The 21,296-nt window shown below is 60.6% G+C and overlaps 3 protein-coding genes across 3 annotated transcripts; 2 read left to right on the forward strand and 1 right to left on the reverse strand.

Moving 5' to 3' along the window:
- Positions 1-1,175: 1,175 nt before the first annotated feature.
- Positions 1,176-3,500, reverse strand: TRIR (telomerase RNA component interacting RNase). Its single transcript, XM_086478904.1, has 3 exons — positions 3,261-3,500; positions 2,596-2,673; positions 1,176-1,460 (listed from the first exon to the last, which is right to left on the reverse strand). Exons 1-3 carry the CDS (start codon positions 3,498-3,500, stop codon positions 1,353-1,355), a joined length of 426 nt encoding a protein of 141 aa, XP_086335030.1. The 3' UTR covers positions 1,176-1,352.
- A 246-nt stretch (positions 3,501-3,746) lies between these two features.
- On the forward strand, positions 3,747-6,426 carry GET3 (guided entry of tail-anchored proteins factor 3, ATPase). Its single transcript, XM_086478859.1, has 7 exons — positions 3,747-3,919; positions 4,442-4,589; positions 4,679-4,827; positions 4,905-5,055; positions 5,154-5,261; positions 5,831-6,028; positions 6,293-6,426. The coding sequence occupies exons 1-7, from the start codon at positions 3,747-3,749 to the stop codon at positions 6,422-6,424; spliced, it is 1,059 nt and encodes a 352-aa protein (XP_086334985.1). The 3' UTR covers positions 6,425-6,426.
- A 1,923-nt stretch (positions 6,427-8,349) lies between these two features.
- On the forward strand, positions 8,350-12,737 carry BEST2 (bestrophin 2). The gene is made up of 11 exons (XM_086478847.1): positions 8,350-8,501; positions 8,776-8,870; positions 9,343-9,362; positions 9,446-9,689; positions 10,218-10,372; positions 10,460-10,537; positions 11,380-11,532; positions 11,622-11,702; positions 11,807-11,958; positions 12,428-12,478; positions 12,605-12,737. Exons 1-11 carry the CDS (start codon positions 8,350-8,352, stop codon positions 12,735-12,737), a joined length of 1,314 nt encoding a protein of 437 aa, XP_086334973.1.
- The last annotated feature ends 8,559 nt before the right edge of the window (positions 12,738-21,296 follow it).

The following is a 21,296-nucleotide window of genomic DNA, read 5'->3' on the forward strand; positions in this document are numbered from 1 at the left end:
CTCCCAGGGTGCCTGGTCTGGGAGCACTGGGGAGGCTGGGAGGGGCATCAGCGTGTGCTGGGGCGAGTGGGAGAACTGGGAGGGGGAAATCAGGGTATGCTGGGGGGACTGGGAGCACTGGGAGGGTGAATCAGGGTGCGCTGGGCGGACCGGGAGCACTGGGAGGGTGAATCAGGGTGCGCTGGGCGGACTGGGAGGGGGAATCGGGGTGTGCGGGGGGAACTGGGAGCACTGGGAGGGGGAATCGGGGTGTGCGAGGGGAACTGGGAGCACTGGGAGGGGGAATCGGGGTGTGCGAGGGGAACTGGGAGCACTGGGAGGGGGAATCGGGGTGTGCGAGGGGGACTGGGAGCACTGGGAGGGGGAATTGGGGTGTGCGAGGCGGACTGGGAGCACGGGGAGGGGGAATTGGGGTGTGCAGGGGGGACTGGGAGCACGGGGAGGGGGAATTGGGGTGTGCTGGGAGAGGGATCAAGGTGCAATGGGAGGATATACTGGGGAACAGGGGATGGAGAAACTGGGGTGATGACAGTGCACGGGGGGGGAGGGCAGATGTACTGGGAGGAACTGGGATGGCAAAACTGCTGGGGTCCTCTGCTGGAGCTCCCAGCCCTGCCTGCTCTTCACATCCTCCCTGAGACACCCCCCCCAGGGGCACACAGGTTGTAATGTGTCTGTCCCCCCCCCCCCCGTCCCCGTCCCCCCCCGCCCCCAGTCCCGGGGCACAGCCACCTCCCTCCCCAGCTGTTCTGGGGGGAAAAAAAAGCCCCAAATGGTGAAAGTTCACCAGGGGGAGGGGCGACAAATAAAGGGTTGGAGGCTGGAAGACTGGGAGCCAGTTGGTGCCATGGCCAGGGGGCACCGTACCCCCGCAGTGGGCACTGGGACACATCACCCCATCGCAGCGGTGCCCTGAGGGGACTCAACCTCTCACCCCCAAACTCCACCCCTCGAGACCTCAAACGCAGGTACCAGCAGGGGGCAGGTGGGGAGGCTGCACCCCCCCCTCCCCAAAAACACCCACAAGCCACTCACCACCTCCGAAATCTCCGAGGTCTTTAATGCCACCACAGCCGCCCCTGCGCCCCCTCCCCATCCCTCTGCTTTCTACCCCAAAAACCACCCCCACACCCCCCCAGGGGTGGGGGAGAAGCAGCGGCGGGGCCCTGGCCGGGGGCAACGGCAGCGGTTTTACCGGCCGGCGTTAAGTCCTGGTTTGCCGGCAGGGCGGGAGCGGCGGCGGCCCCGGGCGTGCGCGATGGGTTATTCATAGATATAAAAGGGGCGGGGCCGGCACCTCCCCCCCCGCCCTTAAATAAGCGGGTCTGTCTGTACAGGGGCGAGTCCGGGCGTTATTTCACCAGGGGCCGGGTTTTGTCATCGTCGCTGCACTGGTGGGCCTTGTACTTCTTCACCTCCGCCATGTACTTGGCCCAGGCGTCGCCTTTACTCGTCAACACCTATAGAAAAACAGGGGGAAAAGGGGGCTGCAGAGCCTGAACACCCCTCCAACTCAAGGGCAGTGTTTTATAGTAAATCTGCCTAGAAAAAACACTGCTGAGCACGACACAGCAAACTGCAAAAGCCTAAACTGGCCATAAAGGGAGTGTGGCACAGATCAAATAAAATACTATTGAAATCAGATAAATCAATACTGTGACCAGCTGTTTTGAACAGATACAATAATTTAAAATTCCTTCTAATATGCTCTGTTTAAACTTATTGTTGTCTCAAACCCTGGGATCCCCAGGCTGGGGGTGCTGTTGTGGGGGTGGGAAAGAATCAGAAGGGTGAAAGTGAGAAAAACTTGTGCTTTAAGGTAAAACCAGTTTAATAATTAACAAGAAATTAAAACCCCAAAGTCATGGAAAACAAAATCAAAAAAAATTTGGATTTTGAATAGATAATTACTTTTCATTGATAACTAATTGCTTTTAATGAACGACCTAAATTGTTTTAGGGAATAACTAACTCTATGTATTAATGATATTAGTTTACATTATAGTAAGAAACACCCAAAACCTCACTGATGCTCAGAAACAACAGCTGCTGCCTTACGAAGATGGTCAAAGCTAAAGCTGCTGCTAATTGTGAAATTGTCCAAAACCCAGAACAGGGAGGCAGGGAGACAGGGACAGGGAGGGAAAGTGCCCATTCTTGGCGTGTCTTCTTATGGGATGAAACCAGAGAAACGGAGGGATGTTGAGGTGAAGACCCTCCCCTCCTCCCCACCCTAATCTGTACACCAGAGATCTTGATCAGTAAGATAACCCGTGATTATATCAGTATAGGAACACTAATGAAGTTAGTTAATAAGACTGACCAATCAGTGTAAATGTCAAAATTAATAGCAGGCATAACATGCACGCTTATGTTGAAACATGTTAAAGACCATGACTTTGCAGAGAAAGGATATAAAATGCTGAATTTTTTGATGTAACTTTAAGCCTGTCAGGAGGAGCCACCCCCCGTGCTTCCCAGCGCTACCATAACAAAGTGCTGGCTTCTCTGCCACGGTGGAGAGAAGTTTGTCGCGACGGCGACTTTTTGTCAACACCACCAGCTCAGTGTCACCCCCACCCCCCCAGGACTCACCTCCTCATCCGTCTTTTGCTTCTTGGCCACCACGCCCGTCTTCAGGGCCAGCTTGTTGCCCCCTCGCCGCCTGCCCACCTGGGGGGAAGGGACAGAACTGCCACCGTTACGCGCCGCCGCCGCCGCCCCCCCTGCACAACGGAACAGGAAGGACAGCCGTCAGGCCCTGGCCGTCTGTCCGTCCGTCCTTCCGCGGCGGGTGGCATCACAGGGACACCCCCCCCCCCCCACTCCTGCCCCCGGCAGCCGCTACCGTCCCTGAAGGCGGGGGTGACGCCCCCCCCTTCCCCCCCAGGGAACGGCGGTGCTGGAGCAGCCGAAGCTGCCCCCCTTCCCCAAGAACAGAGGATTTTGGTGCGGCTCGATGCGGCTTAAGGGGAGGCAAACCGAACGGGAGCAGGTAGGGAGCCCCGACCAGCGCGGCCCGTCCCCGGGACGTGCCCCCACCCCCCTCCCGGGTGCCTGCCAGCAAAACCGGGGCCCCGCATTCGCGTCTGGGAACCCGGTCCGCGCGGGGAAGCTCTCCCGCAGCCGCTACCGGGGGGAAGCCGCCGCCACCGCCACCCCCGGTGCCGGCCCGAGGGCCCCGCTACGCCCGCAAGCCCTCAGCCGGGACACCGGGCAGCGGCCGGACCAGGAGGAGGTCGCGGGCCCCGCGTCCTTACGAAGGTGAGGGCGCCGCCGCTCCTCTTCGAGCCGTCGGACGGGCGGTGCGGGCCGGGCCCGGCACCACCGGGGGCCTCGGCGGCCGCCGCCGCCGCCGCCTCGCGCTCCCGCTGCTGCTCCGCCTCCATCTTCCGCTTGAAGAGCTCCAGGAAGCTGCCGTCGTTAGCGAAGACGTTCACGCCGCCGCCGGGCCCGGGCGGCGGCGACGGGGCCTCCCCCTCTTCGCCGTGCGCCTCCATCTTGTCCGCCGCGAACGCCGCGCCGCGGGGGATGCCGGGAAGCGCGCGGCGCCGCGAGATGACATTAGCGCGACGGCCGTCGGGGCGGCGTTGCCGGGCAACGCTCGGGGCGCCCACCGCACTGTCCCGCCCCGCGCCAGATCGCCAGGCGCGACGACCAATCAGCTGAAAGGGGAGGGACGGAGCGGTGGCGCGGTGGCCAATCAGGGAGCGGGCGGGCCGGCGGAGCGGTGGTGCGGGGGGAAGATGGCGGCGGCGGCGGCGGCGGCGGCGGGCGGGTGGGGGCCGGAGGCGGAGGAGTTCGAGGACGCGCCCGACGTGGAGCCGCTGGAGCCGACGCTGGCGAATATCATCGAGCAGCGGAGCCTCAAGTGGATCTTCGTGGGCGGAAAGGGCGGCGTGGGCAAGACCACCTGCAGGTGCGGCGGGGCCCGGCCGGGCCCGGACCGGAGTGGCATCAGGCCCCCGGGGGGGATCGGGACGGGCTGGGGCATCGGGCCACCGGGAGGGGATCGGGCCCCCGGGGGCGATAGGGCCGGGTCGCGGGCGGGGGGTGGGATCGACCCCCTGGCGGGGATCGGGCCGCCGGGGGGGGGATCGGGCCGAGCTGGGTGATCGGCCCCCCAGAGGCGATCGGGCGCGGCCACCTCGGGGTGGGGGAACCACACCAGACCACCTGGCAACAGGGCGGGTCGGGGGGGCACAACTGGCCCACCCCGGGGTGGGTGGGGGGACTGAGGGAGTCCCTCAGTGTGGAGGGATGGGCTGGATCCCCAGGTGGGGAAGCAGAACTAGTCCCCCGTGGGGTCACTGCTGCGCAAGGAGCAGGAGGGGGCGGGGGAAGGGGCTGTGGGGGGCAGTTCCCCACCCTGGGAGGCCACCGGGACCCCCTCCCCACCGGCAGCAGCCCCCCCCCCCGCCGTCACTGCTGTCCCCCCTAGCTGCAGCCTGGCCGTGCAGCTCTCGAAGGTGCGGGAGAGCGTCCTCATCATCTCCACTGACCCCGCGCACAACATCTCCGATGCCTTCGACCAGAAATTCTCCAAAGTCCCCACCAAAGTCAAGGGCTACGACAACCTCTTCGCCATGGTGAGTCCAGAAGGCACCCAGGAGCCCAGACACCCCCCTGACCCCCCCCCACCACAGGCCCTCTCTCACCCTCCGGACCCCCCTGGCAGGAGATCGACCCCAGCCTGGGGGTGGCAGAGCTGCCTGACGAGTTCTTCGAGGAGGACAACATGCTGAGCATGGGCAAGAAGATGATGCAGGAAGCCATGAGCGCCTTCCCCGGCATTGATGAGGCCATGAGCTACGCCGAGGTGATGAGGTGAGCAGGGAGCATTTTGGGGGCTGAGCTGCGGGGGTTGTGGCCCCGCTGACCCCCCCCCCCCCCCGACCTCACAGGCTGGTGAAAGGGATGAACTTCTCGGTGGTGGTCTTTGACACGGCGCCCACTGGCCACACGCTGCGGCTGCTCAATTTCCCCACCATTGTGGAGCGGGGCCTGGGCCGCCTCATGCAGATCAAGAACCAGATCAGCCCCTTCATCTCACAGGTGAAGACAGGGGGGGGCTGCAGGGATGGGACCCCTCTCCCGTGGCGGGGGGGACAAACAGCTCAGGGGGTTGTGGATCTCACTGCTGCCTCCCCCAGATGTGCAACATGCTGGGGTTGGGGGACATGAACGCCGACCAGTTGGCCTCCAAACTGGAGGAGACGCTCCCCGTCATCCGCTCCGTCAGTGAGCAGTTCAAGGACCCGGTAAGACCACCGAGGGGGCAGGGGGGGGCTCTTCTGGGGGGACACAGGGATGCCAGGGAGGGGAGTGGGGTTGCTGGGAGGGGGACTGGGACGTGGCCAAGATGGTCGGGGGGGGGGGCTCTTCTGGGGGACACAGGGATGCCAAGGAGGGGAGTGGGGATGCTGGGAGGGGGACTGGGATGTGTGGCCAAGCTGGTCGGTGCGGGGGGGCTCTTCTGGGGGGACACGAGGATGCCGAGGAGGGGAGTGGGGATGCTGGGAGGGGGACTGGGACGTGTAGCCAAGCTGGTCGGTGCGGGGGGGCTCTTCTGGGGGACACGGAGATGCTGGGAGGGGGACTGGGACATGTGGCCAAGCTAGTCCGTGCGGGGGGGCTCTTCTGGGGGGACACAAGGATGCCAAGGAGGGGAGTGGGGATGCTGGGACCTGTGGCCGAGCTGGTCGGTGCGCATTCCTGCGGGGAATCCTCCGCCGCGGGGCCAGGCAGGGATCCCTCCGAGGGAAACACGGAGGGGACACTGAGCACGATGTCACCATGGTGTGGGGAACACGGGGGGGGGTGGTGGCAGGAGCAGACGACGTTCATCTGCGTGTGCATTGCCGAGTTCCTCTCGCTCTACGAGACCGAGCGGCTGATCCAGGAATTGGCCAAGTGCCGCATCGACACCCACAACATCGTGGTCAACCAGCTCGTCTTCCCCGACCCCCAGCGACCCTGCAAGATGTGCGAGGCCCGGCACAAAATCCAGGCCAAGTACCTCGACCAGGTGCGGGGGGGGGGGGGGGGGGGAGGGCACAGTGTGGCTGGGGGCGGCGCTGAGTTTGGGGAGCCTGCAGGGGCATCAAGGGGAACGTTGGCATTTGGGGAGCACAGATGCCCAGGACCCTGCTTGGCTCTGGTAGGGGGGTGCTTAGTGGGGAGGGGAATTTGGAAAGCCTGGATGCCCAGACCCCTCCTGAAAGCTGGGGGGGGGTTGTGGGGGGGTCCCTGGACGCCTGGATCCCTGCCCCCCACCCCGCTCTCCCCGCAGATGGAGGACCTGTACGAGGATTTCCACATCGTGAAGCTGCCGTTGCTGCCCCATGAGGTGCGGGGGGCCGACAAAGTGAACACCTTCTCCTCCCTCCTCCTGGACCCCTACCAGCCTCCCAGCCCCAAATAGCGCCCCCCCCCCCCCACGCCCCCCCCCACCGGGGCTGGGAGGGGTGGGGAGTTGATATTTATTCCCCACTGGCAGGAAGGGGCAGGATGGCTCTGCCCACCCCCCCACACCCCCCCCAACACACACACACAGCCCCCACCCCCGGGCTGCAGCAACCAGCACCGTGGCCCCCCCCCGGGGCTGCTTTGTCCCCCCCCTTCCTCTCCATCCGTCCCTGTCCCCCCCCAGGCTGGGGGGGCGCAGAGATGGGACCCCCTTCCCAGGGGACTTTGTGTAAATAATAAACTCGGGAAGCGGAGCGGCGGCTCTTGGGGGGTTTGGGGGGGGGGGGGGGGGGGGGGGCGCCCGGACACCTGGATCCCTTTGAGGGGGGGAGGCCGCAGGGCTCAGCCTGGCACTGGGGGGATGACGTCAGCACCGGCTGGCCCCGGGCCCGGTGGGACGCAGGGACCCTCATTAGCGCTCGGGGCGGATTAACGGGGCACGGGGAGGGGAAAGGGCGGGGGGGGGGGGGGGCGCACAGCCCGGACACTGGTATCCCCAGCATGGAGGGGGGGGGGGATCAGCAGCGGGATCCTGGGGGACAGCGGAGGGGTAATGGCGCCGCAGCACCCGGGCTCCAGCGGATGTTTGGGGGAGGCGGTGTGTGTTTGTGCCCCCCCCTCACGGGCATGTCCCCGTGTCCCACGTCCCGCTGCGATCTGTCCCCGCGACCCCGCTGCTGGCATCAGGCCGTGGGGACAGAGCCAGCGCTGCCCGGGGGGACCCAGGCGTCCGGGACACCGGCACCCACCCCCAAACACCCACCCCCCAGCCCTGCCTCAGTTTCCCCACCTGGGGAGGGCTCAGGACCTGCCACGCTGGAGCAGCCGCTCCCCTGGGGGTCACGGGGGAAGGACCCAGCGTCCGGCCTCCCCATCCCCCCCCCCGGGGGGACACGGGGTGGGGGTGGGGGGGTGTGTCCCCCGCCAGCCCCGGGGCAGGGCCAGCCCCGGGACGGTATTTAAGGCCCCGGGACGGTATTTAAGGCCCCAGGACGGGGACGGTGGCCCCAGACCGGCGGTGGACACTCCACGCTCGGGTCTCCTGCAGGTGAGGTGGGGCGAGGGGGTTGTCCCTGTCCAGCCTGGGGGGGTGGCGGTGCCCTGTGGTGTGTCCCCAGAGTGTCCCCAGGGTGCTGGTGTTCCCTGGATGTTGGTTCAGTGGCCCCAGAGTGTGTCCTTGCATCGTGTCTCCCACGGCTTTCAGTGTCCCCAGTGTCCCATTTTGCCACCCTCAGGGTCCCATTTTTCTGTCCCCAGCCTGTGCCTGGTGTCCCCAGGATGTGGGTGCCCTCCGGCTACCAGTTCAGTGGCCCCCCCACCAGGTCCCCTCCCCGAGGCTGTGTGTCCCCAGGGTCCCATTTCTCCATCCCCAGGGTCCCATTTTGCCATCCTCAGGATCCCAGTTTTCTGTCCCCAGGCTGTGCCGGATGTCCTCAGGGTGTGGGTGCTCCCTGGCTACCATTCCAGTGACACCCCCCCGCCCCCAGGTCCCCTCCCCCAGGTTGGGTGTCCCCTGGGTCCCATTTCACCATCCCCAGGGTTTGGATGTCCCCAGGGTCCCATTCTTGCTGTCCCCAGGTCCCATTTTTCTGTCCCCAGGCTGTGTCGGGTGTCCCCAGGGTGTGGGTGCCCCCTGGCTACCTCCCCCCCCAGGTCCCCTCCCCCAGGTTAGGTTTCCCCAGCGTCCTGTTTCGCCATCCCCAGGGTCTGGATGTCCCCAGGGTCCCATTTTTCCATCCCCAGGGTTTGGATGTCCCCAGGGTCCTGTTCTGCTATTCCCAGGGTCTCCCTAGGGTCTGCGGGGTGCCCCCCCGATACCGTTTCACCATCCCCAGTGTTTTGCTGTCCCCAAGGTGCCGCCTGGGTGTGATCTCGGGCGTGATGACAGTGACCTACACCTCTCGGGTGGCCACCGCTCGTTTCGGGGGCTTCTCCCAGCTCCTGCTGCTCTGGCGCGGGAGCATTTACAAGCTGCTCTACCGGGAGCTTCTCCTCTTCCTCGCCGCCTACCTGGGGCTCAGCCTGGCCTACCGGTGCGGAGGAACAACGGGGGGACACATGGGGACAGGAGGTGCACGGGGGGGACACGTGGGGGGTGCACAGGAACAGGGACATAGTGGGACACGTGGGGGGCACAGGGACGTGGGATGCATGGGGACACGTGGGGGTGCGTTGGGGTGACACACAGAACTCATGGGGGTGCACGGGGACACAAGGGGAATGCAGGGGGGGGACGTGCAGCTGGAGGGAGAGGCTGGGACAGTGACACCCCCTGTGTGTGTGTGTGTGTGTGTGTGTGTGTCCCAGGTTCCTGCTGTCGGAGGCGCAGAAGCGGCTCTTCGAGAAGCTGGTGCTCTACTGTGACAAGTCGGCCAACCTCATCCCAGTCTCCTTTGTCCTTGGTGAGCCCCCTGGCCCCCCGGGACCCTCAGACACCCTCGAACCCCGAGCCCCCCCCCAAGCCACCAGTGTCCCCACAGCGACTCCCCAGTCCCACCAACCTCATCTCCATCACCTTTGTCCTCAGTGAGCACCCCCAGTCCCCTGGGACCCCCCCGTTCCCCCTCCCAGTGTCCCCAGCTCCCCCCCAGTGCCTTCTCCCAGTGTCCCCAGCACCTCCTTCCAGTGCTTCCACTCTCCCCAGCGCCCCGGCTCCACCCACCATGCCCTTTCCCAGCCTTCCCAGTATCACCAATTTCCCCCAGCACCTCCTCCCAGTGCTCCCACTGTCCCCAGCACCCCAGCTCCACCCCTCAGCCCACATCCCCAGTGCTCCCACTGTCCCCAGTGCCCCGGCTCTGCCTCTCAGCCCACGTCTCCAGTGCTCCCACCATTCCCAGCACCCCAGCTCCACCCCTCAGCCCACATCCCCAGTACTCCCACTGTCCCCAGCTGTCCCCAGCACCCCCGCCCAGTGCTCCTACCATCCCCAGCTCCCCCCACCACTCCCTCCCAGCACCCCCAGCACATATCCCAGTGTCCCGCAGGTTTCTACGTGGCGCTGGTGCTGGAGCGCTGGTGGGGGCAGTTCCGCACCGTCCCAGCACCGGACGGGCTGATGGTGGCCGTGGCAGGGAATGTCCACGGGGCCGATGCGCGGGGCCGCATCCTGCGCCGCACCCTGATGCGCTACGGCAGCCTGGCTGCCCTGCTGGTGCTGCGCGCTGTCAGCACCGCCGTCTACAAGCGCTTCCCCACCACCGACCACCTCGTCGAGGCCGGTGAGGCCCCGCCGGCCTCATCGGGGTGTGGCAATGTCATCAGAGGGAGGGGGTGACGTCAGCACCGGGCAGCAATGGGCCAGTGGGGGCCAGCGGGGAGGGTGGGGGAGCCCCTGGGGATGGCGTTGCTGGCAGTGACAGCTCTGCGGGGCATTGCACTGGGGATGGGAATGGCATCACGGCAGTGACGTCACTGTGGGGCATCGCACTGGGGATGGGAATGGCGTCGTGGCAGTGATGTCACTGTGGGCCACCGCACTGGCGACGGGAATGGTGTCACAGTGACATCACCGTGGGGCATTGCACTGAGGATGGGAATGGTGTCACGGTGATGTCACTGTGGGACATTGCACTGGGGATGGGAATAGCATCACGGCAGTGACATCACTGTGGGTCACCGCACTAGGGACGGGAATGGTGTCACAGTGGTGTCACTGTGGGGCACCGCACTGGGGATGGGAATGGCGTCACGGCGGTGACGTCACTGTCGGGGGGTGGTGACGTCATCGTGGGGCACCATCACTACAGGGTTCCTGACGCGGGAGGAGCGGCGGCGGCTGGAGGGGCTGCGCTCGCCCTACAACAAGTTCTGGGTGCCCTGCGCCTGGTTCGGGGCGCTGGTGGGGCAGGCGCGGCGGGAGGGGCGCGTGCGTGATGACTGCGCCCTCAAGCTCATCATGGAGGTGCCCCCCCCGTCCCCCAAAACCCCCCTGACCCCATCCCGAACCAACTGAGGCCCTTCCTAACCCTCCCGTGCCCCCCACCCCCAGGAGCTGAACCGCTTTCGGGGTCACTGCAGCCTCCTCTTCCACTACGACTGGATCAGCGTCCCACTGGTGTACACCCAGGTGGGCACTGGGAGCACTGGGAAAGGGGGAGGTGGTAGGAATGGGGAGGTGGGGGGGGACACGGGGGGGGAGATGGAGGCACATGGGGGGGACACAGGAAGGGATGGGGGGACACAGAGAGGACCCAGGAAGGATGGAGGGACATGGGGGACATGGATGGAGGGAGGGGAGGGGCCTGGATGGGGATGGAGGGACAGGAGGGGACATGGGGGGGACCTGGAGGGACAGGGGGAGACACGAGGGGACCTGGAGGGAGAGGGGGGGAGCACATGGGTGAGGATGGAGGGACATGTGGGTACACTGACAGGGATGGAGGGACACAGGGACACAGAAGGGGATGTAAGGATACAAAGGGACACGGAGGGGACATGGGGGGACAGGGATGGAGGGGACATGGGGGGCCTCGATGGGGATGGATGGACAGAAGGGGACATGGGGGGGACCTGAAGGGACAGGAGGGGACATGGGGGGACCTGGAGGGATGGTAGGGGCACATGGGTGAGAATGGAGGGACATGTGGGTACACTGATGGAGATGGACACAGGGACACAGGAGGGAATGTAAGAATATGAAGGGACATGGGGGGACAGGGATGGAGGGGACCTGGGGGGCCTCAGTGGGGATGGAGGGACAGGAGGGGACATGAAGGGACGTTGGGGGATAGGGACAGGGATGGAGGAACATGGGAGGGGACCTGGAGGGACACAGGGGGACACGGACGAGGATGGAGGGACACGTGGGTACATCGACAGGGATGGAGGCACTCGAGGACACACACGGGGATGTGAGGACACGAAGGGGACACGGAGGGGGACACACGGGTGACCGTCCCCTCACCGCAGGTGGTGACCATCGCCGTCTACACCTTCTTTGTCACCTGCCTGATTGGGCGGCAGTTCTTGGACCCGGCCCAGGGCTACGCAGGGCACGAGCTGGACCTGGGTGTCCCCGTCTTCACCCTCCTCCAGTTCTTCTTCTACGTGGGATGGCTCAAGGTGGGGGGGGGACACACGACACAGACACGACAGGGGACAGGGAACACAGGGCAGGCAGACCCAGGGGACACATGGTGACCTCGCCGCAGGTGGCCGAGCAGCTCATCAACCCCTTTGGGGAGGACGATGACGACTTCGAGACCAACACACTCATCGACCGCAACTTCCAGGTACCCCTGTCCCGCTCCCGGGGGGCACCCAGAGTGTGGGGGTACCCAGGGGTCCAGGAGGGGACCTAAGTGTCCGGGAGGGGACCTAGGTGTTCGTCCTGCAGGTGTCGATGCTGGCGGTGGATGAACTTTATGGGGAGGTGCCGGAGCTGGAACGGGACCGGTACTGGGACGCCGCCAGCCCCCAAGCGCCCTACACGGCGGCGGCCGCCCCGCTGCGCCAACCGGCCTTCCGCGGCTCCGCTTTCGATGTGGCGTGAGTGGGGACCCCTCACCCCAGCACCCCCAAACCCACCGGGACACCCTCACCTCAGAACTTACACCCCCCCAACCCCCACCACGAGTGGCTTTGGGGGACCAAAACTCCCCCACCTGACCCCCCCAAACTGCCCCCTGGACCCCCTCCAGTTACTCCAAAACCTCCTCAGTGTCCCCCCCAACCTGCTCCAGAGCCCCCCCAAAACCACCCAAGGACCTCCAACTCCTTTCAGGGGCCTCTGCCTCCCCCCCCGCCCCCAGGACCCCAAAACACCCCCACAGCCCCCACAGCCCAGCCCGAGACACACCCAAAAGCCAGTCCTGGGGGCTAGGGAGGAGCCTGGGGGGGGGTCCCTGACATCCGGGAGGGTGTTGGGGGTGACAGCAGGTTCCCAGGCGGTCGTTGGGGTGACCCTGATGTCTGGGGCGGGGGGCGGGGTGTTCAGGGTGACCCCTGCGTCCTGCAGGCTGGCCAAGGAGGAGATGCAGTTCCAGCCACTGGAGGACATTGGGGAGACCCTCGGGGACACCCTGGAGCCTCCCCCCCGGCCCCCCCCCGGCGCCTTCACCCAGCGTTTCTCCCTGCTCCGCCGCAAGAACAGCGCCGGTTCCGAGGGGGGGCTTGGCCACGACCCCCACCCGGTGCCCCCCCTCACCCCAGGGGACGGGGACAGCCTGGGGGGTGACACAGCTGTGCTCCTGGGGGACACCCCTGGGGGGAACAGCAGCCCCCAGGATGGCTGGCTCCTGCACCGCAGCGTTGATGACATGGTTTAAGGGGGGGGGGAACACCAAAACATGCCCCCTCCCTCCTCACCAGCTCAGACCCGTACGACCCCCCCCAAAAATAAATCCCAAGCCCTGAGTCCTGCAGCTTTATTGAAAGGATCCGGGGGGGGGGGGGGGGGGGGGGGCAAAGGACCCCCCACCCCACAGAAAAGGGTTACAAAAATAGAAGTGCTAAAAGCCCCCCCCCCCCCAAAGGGGGGGTGCAGGGTCTGGCCCCCCCCAAAAGACCAGGGGGTGACACTGAGCCAGTCTAAAATGGGACCAGCCCAGAGCAGTGCCCCCCTGCCCTGGGTCAGCAGTTGGGGGGGGGGGGGGAGGGGCGGCCCAGCCCCCTCGTCAGTGGTTGGGGGGGCGGCCGGGGGGGGGGCCGGGCGCGGCGGGCGGCCATGGCCAAGCGCTGCTGGGCCAGGAAGGACTGAGCCCCCCCGGGGAGCCCTGCAGACCCCCCGCCTTGCTCGCTTGCTGCTGCACTGCCAGGCCCTGGGGTTGGGGGAGGGGGCACGGGTAGTGCGTTGGACCCCCCAAACCCCCAGTGTCTGGACCGAGGGGGGGTGTGTGTGTAGGGTGAGATTACATCGCAGGGGTTAGGGTGCTTGGGGTGGGATTTCCAGAAGCCTGCTCGGCACACTGATGTCTTCCAAGTGGACCAAGGCACCACGGGGTTCTGGGAAAGCCCAACAGAAGCCACGAGCACTCAGCAAGGCAGCAAAGGGCACAGAGGGTTTGGGATAGCCTGCCGAAAGCCCTGGAACAATTGGAAAGTAGCAGGGCCAGGGTCAGGCTTCACGAAAGGGTGGTTGAAGCCTGGTCGCACATGAGAAGTATTCAGGGAAATCAATGTACATTGGGAAATGGTGATGAAAGACCCAGAGTACTCGGTAAGGCAGCAGGTCCCCTGGTGGGCTTCTAGAAAGCCCAGCTAAAGCCCCAGTGTACTCGCAGAGGTAGTAGGGAGCTCGGTGTGCTTTGGGAAAGCCCGGTGGAAGCTCCAGTGCACTTGGGAATGGCGCAAGGGTGATGGCGGTCTTCAGGAAGGAGCAGTGGAAGCCCTGGCTCCCTTGGAAAGTCAATGGGGGCCCCATCGAACTTTGTGAATGCCCGGTGGAAGCCCTGGGGCTTTTGGGAAGGCAGCAGGGTCACAGTGGGCTTTGGAAAAGCCTGGCAGAAACCCTGGTGCACTCGGTGAGGCAGCAGGTCCCCCGGCGGTCTTTGGGGGACTCACCCCCACCGCGGCAGTGACGCCGGCATTCTGTACGGCAGTGCTGGGAGCACGGCGGGTGGCGCCTCCTGATGGGCCTCAGGGTTACATCAAAAGTCAACATTTTTTATATTTTTGCGGTCGGGGGGCCGCCTGAGCCTGGGTGGCTCCGGCCAACCTGTACTTTTGGGTTGTGTTTTCCAGGCATGAAGCGCCGTGCTGAGGAGCGGCCTGGGAAGGTGAGGGGGTGGCCATTGGTGGCTGCGGGGGCTCCCAACGGGGTGAAAAACTGTGACGGGGATGATGTGAGCGTGGAACAGCCCCGCGGGGAGTGTGGGCGGGGACCGGGGGTCTCCTGTGGCGGTCCCAGGGAGCAGCCCCGCGCCGCGGAGACCACGCTGAAGCAGGAGATGAGCTCGAGGAGGAACAATGGCAGAGACGGCACGTGATTGACCGACTGCACCCCCTGCGTGGCTTGCAGGGGGAAGATGCACCCGGGAAAAGAGAGGGATTGGGGGCAGGTGTCTGGGTTCGTTCTGGTTTCTCAATAGCCTGCTCTGAGGTTGGCTGACAATAAATTCAAGCAGTTTCCCCAAGCGGAGTCTGTTTTGTCTGGGGCAGCAGCTGCCGAGCGACCTCCTTTACCCTCGATCCACCCACTCTGCAGTCGCGTTCTCGCCCCTGGCCTGGCTGAGGAAGGGGAGCGCTGGGCACCCACCAGCCTGCCAAGATCAGCCCCCCACTGGTTGCTTCTCTCGGGCTCCCTGTTCCTGCTGTTTCATTCTTGCTTCTCGTACCACATCGCTTCTGAAAGGCTCCTTCTCCCTCTCCATCCCTGGCTTTTAATTTTTTGCAGAAGTTTCATGAACACAGTCACTTTTAAATTTTTCTTGCTGCCTTTCTCCTGCCGTTCCCCCCCCTCACCTAATTTGAATTTCTTGCCTGTTTCTTGTATCCTCTTGCTTTTCAGACTTTTTTCCTACATCTCCCTCTACGCAGCTCCAGACACCGATTCCTTTAGTTCCCGCCTGTGATTCCTGTATCCTGTCACATTCAACGTTTCCTTTCTACGTTTCCCCCGTCTCGAGCTCTTCATTCTTCCCTCTGTGTCCTATGCCTAATTGTTTCTTCAGTTTTCCTTCCTCCACCTTCGTCTCCTCGTTCCGCTGCGTTAGTTCTTGCCCACGTTTCTTGTGCCCAGTCACTCTGAAAGAATCCTTCTGCGTCTGCTGCCCTCTGGCTCCCTGATCTGTTTTTTATTTCTTGCCTGTGTTTCTTTCCCCCTGTTGCTTTGTCCCTGGCCCTCAGCTTGTCTCTGTCTCGCCAGACCCTCCCGCCTCGCTCCCTGTTCCTCCCACGTGTCCCTGCACCTCCCTGTCCTTCTTGTTCCGTGCAAGCTCGTCGCTCCCCTCCCTCTGCACCACTGCTCCTCTCCTATTCACAGGAACTCCCGTTCTCTCCCTTCCTCTCCCAATTTCTTAAGGTTTCCCTGTGTTTCTTGTACCTCGTGACGTGTCGGAGAGGCAGTGGGGAACCCGGGGTGCTCAGGGAAAGCCCGGCAGAATCCGTGGGAAAGCAGCGATGGTGACGGCAGTGTTTGGGAACGACCAGCAGGCGCCCTGGTGCTCTCGGCAAGTCACTAGGGGCCCTGTCGGGTTTTGCAGGGGAAAAAATAAAAATAAATAAGAAATGGGTGAAGTGCTGTGGGGCTCTGGCCAGGCCCCTGTTCCTGCTGGGCTCCAGGTGTGGCCAGTGGGGCTAATGACAGGGCTGGCCCAGCTGCAGGCTATAAAGGGGCTGTCTGAGGGAGCTGGTAGAGGGGAACGGGGGTGTGTTTGTTTGTTTGTTTGTGCGCGTGTGTGCGTGCCTCCAGCATAGAATGGCTGGTCCCTGTGGTGAGGAAGGATTGCCCCTGAGGGAGAACAGCGCTGGCACGTGGTGCCTGGAGCTCGGTGCCCACATTGGCCGTGCACGTGAGCCGCTGGCCGGCCTGGCGGAGGAGGGGAGTTGAGAGAAAAGCATTGGGGTGGTGAAGGTCTGACCTAGTGCTGGGGTGAGTTGAGCGTTCTCCCATGTGTGTCCTGGTCCCCATCTCTGCTGCCCTGCCTGTCACTCCTTCTGCTGCCTGGGAAAGGGCTGCCCAGGGATGGGGAGGGCCAGCAATGGCTTTCTGTCTTTGCCCCTTTGCTGTGGGAGCCTGCTGGGCACCCTGCTGCCATTCCGAGGGCACTGGGGCTTCCCCTCAAGCCAAGGGGGAGTGGCAGGGCTGGAAGAAAGTGGAGGATGAGATGGGGTGCGAAGTCAGGGAAAATGCGGAAGTCAAGAGGGGGTGGGAGGATGGAGAAGTGCTGTCTCTCTTTTTTCCATTTTCTTTGTAAGGCTCCCTCTTTCTGTCTTCCTGACCCTATGTATCAGTTCTTGCCTCTGTTTCTTTTCCCTTATCACTTTAGAGTTTTCCTTTGTCCCTCATCTTGTCCCTACCTTGTTGTCCTGCTGGTCCCTTTGGTCTCTCTCCTGCTCCCCCTCTCTCTTATGTATTCCTCCATCTTTCCCTGGGTTTTTTGCTCAGGTTCTGAGGTCTCCTCTCTCTATACTGTTGCCCCACTGCCCGTCCCTCTCCCATTTGCAGCATCTGCTTTCCTGGCTGCCTGTCCCCCACCTCTTCTTTACCTTCCTCCTGCTTTTTCCCTTCCCTTGTCTCCTGCTGTGTTTGGGCACTGAGCTTCGTAGCTAGCTCAGTGCCAGGATTTGTTCTGGGTAGGAGTGAGTAAAATTTTCCTGGCTCCTCTGTGCCCCTGGATGGTTTTCAAGCCCCTGTGGGCAGGTGCCAGGGAGGGGGCCATGTGCTGTGGGGCTCTGGCCAGGCCCCTGTTCCTGATGGGCTCCAGGTGTGGCCAGTGAGGCTAATGATGGGGCTGGCCCTGCTTTGGGCTATGAAGGGGGCTGCCTGGGCATGCCTGCCTGCAGGAGCTGGCTGAGGAGTCAAACCAAGGGCTTTCCACAGGCAGCTGTCTCCAGCCAGTCCCTGTGGCAAGGAAGGATCCCTCCCAGCCGTTCCCAACAGAGCCACCAGCACATGGCACCAGGACCTTGGTGGCTCTGTTGGCCACATGTGTGAGCTGCTGCATGTCCAGGAAACCTCGTGGGAGAGGTGCATTGGGTACCCACCGCCTACACCTAAGGTCAGGCAGCCAGCACTGTGGAGGAGGAAGGGGCAGAGACAGAGAGAAAAGCCTTGGGGCGGTGAAGGTCTGCCGTTGGCACCAGGAGCCATGTGTCCCCTTGTGTGTGTCCGGGCCCATCCCTGCCCTGGTTCTCCAGATCTCTGCCTGCCTCCTTACCTGTCCCTGCCTCTGTCTGCCTTTCAGGCTGTCTGGTTCCCCAAAGGTTTTTGCTCTTCTGCTACCATTGCCCTGTAAAGTGTCACCTTCTACCTTTCCTTTCTATGTCTTTTCCTTTCTGGCACCCCACCAGCTCTGATTTCATTCTTCCCCGTTGCTTGTGAAAATCGCATTTCTAGGTCTCCCTCTCTCCATATCTCCATTGATCCAGTTCCCTGTGATTGTGGGAAGGGCAGTGGTTGGTGTCTGGGTTTTTTGAGCCCTGGCTTCTGCTCAGGGAGATCATTCTGCTCTGGGGCTGCTGCGGTGTGGGTGCTCTGCTGGTACTCTGGCAGTGGCAGCTTGTGAGCTGGCTGGGCTGTTTGGGGTTTGGTCATGGAGAGAAGCAGAGGCATCTGTGTGAGGTAAGAGCTGTGGGGCTGGGCAAGATCGAGCAGCACATAGAGAGTGTCATTGGATGCTGGTTATTTTTTTTGATGTCAGCATTTTTATACTGAGTGTTCAGGGGTGGCAAGATGCTTTAAAAACTCTGAATTTTTTTTGTTTTATTCTATCTGCACTGGATTTTCCTGGAGCTCTGGACTTCATGCAGGATGGAACCTTGGTTTTTTTTACTAGTTTGGCTGACAGCTTTTCCCTTAATATGACTGAAGGTGAGATTATTAGGTATTAGAATGTGCAACATGTATGCACCTGTACATGGCCCTCCCTATCCACCTGTCCATGCCTCCATGAGAGGTTTTTGCCCCTGTGAGCCTTTTCCCGTGCCTGGTCTTCTTGCCGCTGGCCGGGCAACCTGACCAAGAGGTTCCTGTTCTGCCGCCTCTTCCCAGTGTCACCTTCCAGGTCCTGTGAGGGAATTCCTGCGCAAGCGGCTGCGGTCATTGCTTGGGCGATGGCCTATGTGGGGCTGGAAGAGTGTGGAGGGACTGGGGCGAGTGGAAGGGTCCCCCCACCCCTCCCCACCCAAGCCTGGAAAACAGCCCATCTGCTGCCAGGGCAGAAAAGCTGGTGACAAAGTGCCATTAACAGAGCACAGCTTGTTCCCCAAGGAGGCCTTTGGGAGTTTGAAATGTTTTCATTCCAGGTAAAGGAAGAGACTCATCTGTGATAAAGTAAGAGCTGCCTGCTACCTTGACTGTTTCTCTTCTGTTGGTTCACCCTAATTTTATGGATGAGATGGAGATGGCCTTTTATTTTTAGATGCCCGAGTACATTGTCAGTAGCCTGTGGTGTCAGGACAGTGAACTTTTAAGCACCTAGATGCCGGTAGAAATGTGACCAAAGAAACAGGGTGGAAAGTGATGTTTAAACTTGGTTTATAGTTGATTTGTGTTTTTCATTAGAGCATTGATGACTGCTTGTCCTGTGGTTCAGTCCACATTCTGTTCTGTGGAGTCCTTAGTCTAGGACTTTTACGTAAAAAAAAAAAAAGCTTGTTTTTCCAAAAAAGGACTAGTCCTTCGTAGGACTGAGGTGTAGACTTGGAGAGTCTCTTAAAGACGTGATCAGAATTAAAGCTGGATTTCACTTAACATTGCTGCTGTTTGTCTTCGCTTTTGCTGCTTTCCCCACTGCTCTGTCATGACTGCATAAATAAAATAATGTCTATCCTGGAGCATGTTAGGCCTATGAAAAACGTACTTCCCTCTGTTTATTTTCTCTTCCTGAGAGCGTGTGTACTCTTCTGATTCTGTGCGCTTACTAAGAAATGATTCTGTGAGAATTGTATTGTACTCAAAGAGGAAAGAAACTGTGTGTAAGAGTTTGAGTGTTCTGAAGAAACAGACTGTTTTCACAATAAAAGCTTTATGCTTTTTCAGTCTGTAAGCTTTTAAAATATCTTTTAGGGGTATGTGAAAACCTGACTGAGATACTCACACCTGTACTAAGAGTGATCAAGGTTATTTTTTCTTTTCTTTTTTCTTTTTTTTTTTCCTGGCACATCTGTCAGTCCTGTTTGGTAGCCCTAGGTATTGCAGCACTGGGGATTTGTTATTAGGGTGAGGAAAAGGCTGAGGTACTTAATGCCTTCTTTGCCTCAGTCTTTAATAGTCAGACTAGTTACCCTCAAGGCAATCATCCCCCTGAGCTGGAGGATTCTGTCATAATCCAGGAAGTAGTAGTTAATGACCTGCTCTGCCAATTGGACACTCACAAGTCTATGGGGCCGGATGAAATACACCGGAGAGTGCTGAGGGAGCTGGTGGAGGAACTTGGTCAGCATTGAGCTGGTCTTGTTTAGTATCTTTATCAACAACCTAGATTAGGGGATCAAGTGCACCCTCAGCAACTTTGCAGATGACACGAAATTAAGTGGGGCTGTTGATCTGCTTGAGGGCAGAGAGGCTCTGCAGAGGGATCTGGACAGGCTGGATTGATGGGCTGAGGTCAATTGTATGAAGTTTAACAAGTCCAAGTGCCGGGTCCTGCGCTTCAGTCACAACAGCCCCATGCAGCGCTACAGGCTTTGGAAAGTGTGGCTGGAAAGCTGCCCGGCAGAAAAGGACCCAGGGGTGCTAGTTGACAGTCGGCTGAACGTCAGCTGTCAGTGTGCCCGGATGGCCAAGAAGGCCAACAGCATCCTGGCCTGTATCAGCAATGGTGTGGCCAGCAGGAGCAGGGGAGTGATCATGCCCCTGTACTCAGCACTGGTGAGACCCCACCTTGAGTGCTATGTGCAATTTTGGGCACCACAGTGTAGGAAAGACATTGAGGTCCTGGATCAGGTCCAGAGAAGCAGAATGAAGCTGAGGGTTCATGAAAACATGTCTTATGAGGAGCTCCTGAGGGAACTGGGATTGATTAGCCTAGAGGAGGCTGAGAGGAGACCCTGTTGCTCTCTACAGTTACCTAAAAGGAAGTTGTAGTGAGGCTGGTGTTGGTCTCTTCTCCCAGGTAACTAATGACAGGACCAGAGGTAACGGCCTCAAGCTGCACCAGGGGAGATTTAGATGGGATATTAGGAAGAATTTCTTTACCAAAAGAGTGGTTAGATATGGGAACAGGCTGCCCAGGGAGATGGTGGAGTCACCATCCCTGGAGGTGTTCAAAAGACTTATAGGTGTGGTGCTGAGGGACATGGTTTAGTGGTAGGCTTGGCAGTGTTAGGATGACAGTTGGACCTGATGACCTTAAAGGACCTGATGACCATAAAGGTCTTTTCCAACCAAAATGATTCTATCATTCTATTTTTTTCTTCCCCAAAAAAGTGAAATCATATGGGGGATCTCTTATCTCACTGACTTTTTATGAGTTTGATTTACGACAGGAAAAAAAAAAGTTAAAATTGTGTAACTTACAAATGGACTTGCATTGTTTAAACTGTAACTGCCAAATAGCCGCAGAGTGTGGCTTATGAGGGGTTTTTAAGCAGTTCAGTATTTGTTCTAAATGTTTAAAAAGAGAGGCCGCTGAATGTTATGGGTGTTCTTCCACATGTTTGGACACAGTGCTTCCAAGTACTTTGTTTCTGTCTGGCTTTTGATGGTGCCTTTCCCTGGCCATTTGGTGTCATCTCTCCTGGGCAGTGCAGCTGGCTAAACGTCCCTCCTAATGGTGTAATGCACAGGAAACCCCCTAGTCGGATGGGAATGGTGTATTTTGGAGCCAGGTAATTTAATGGTATCCATTCACAGCTAGGCAAGTTCAGTTAATGCAGATGGAAAATCAAATAATTTTGTCGTGTAAGCATTTTTATTGGACGTGCATAAACACCCACGTGCCTTTTGTAGTATAAAGCGAATTACTGAGATTTGTTCTTTCTTTAAAGAAAGTTTTAAACTTGACTTTATTATTTTTATTTAAAGTTTTACACTTCACTTTTCAGATTTATCGACAGAGCAAACGAGACGACAGTACTCCTGGCAGCATCAAGTGTGAGAGCTGTGGTGAGTCCTGGGCCCTGGGGGGCCCTGTCACCCCTTGTGCATCCCAGTCCACCCCCACCCCTCCTCTGGCCCTTTCTCTTTCCCATGCTGTTGTGATGGTTTTGCTTCCCTATACTTC

This window comes from Leptosomus discolor, chromosome 28 (assembly GCF_034619465.1).
Source record: "Leptosomus discolor isolate bLepDis1 chromosome 28, bLepDis1.hap2, whole genome shotgun sequence".
Lineage (NCBI taxonomy): Eukaryota > Metazoa > Chordata > Aves > Leptosomiformes > Leptosomidae > Leptosomus > Leptosomus discolor.

Bases quoted from the DNA above. Each gene is read 5' to 3' on its own strand.
- BEST2 (XM_086478847.1), top strand. From the start codon at position 8,350: ATGACAGTGACCTACACCTCTCGGGTGGCCACCGCTCGTTTCGGGGGC. The intron at 9,363-9,445 runs GTCCCCAGCACC...CACATATCCCAG, and splicing joins TACTCCCACTGTCCCCAGCT to TGTCCCGCAGGTTTCTACGT. The intron at 11,533-11,621 runs GTGGGGGGGGGA...ACCTCGCCGCAG, and splicing joins TCTACGTGGGATGGCTCAAG to GTGGCCGAGCAGCTCATCAA.
- GET3 (XM_086478859.1), top strand. From the start codon at position 3,747: ATGGCGGCGGCGGCGGCGGCGGCGGCGGGCGGGTGGGGGCCGGAGGCG. The intron at 3,920-4,441 runs GTGCGGCGGGGC...TGTCCCCCCTAG, and splicing joins GTGGGCAAGACCACCTGCAG to CTGCAGCCTGGCCGTGCAGC. The intron at 6,029-6,292 runs GTGCGGGGGGGG...CTCTCCCCGCAG, and splicing joins AGGCCAAGTACCTCGACCAG to ATGGAGGACCTGTACGAGGA.
- TRIR (XM_086478904.1), bottom strand. From the start codon at position 3,500: ATGGAGGCGCACGGCGAAGAGGGGGAGGCCCCGTCGCCGCCGCCCGGG. The intron at 2,674-3,260 runs GTAAGGACGCGG...CCTTCCCCCCAG, and splicing joins GCGGCGGCGCCCTCACCTTC to GTGGGCAGGCGGCGAGGGGG. The intron at 1,461-2,595 runs GTGAGTCCTGGG...GTTTTTCTATAG, and splicing joins AGCAAAAGACGGATGAGGAG to GTGTTGACGAGTAAAGGCGA.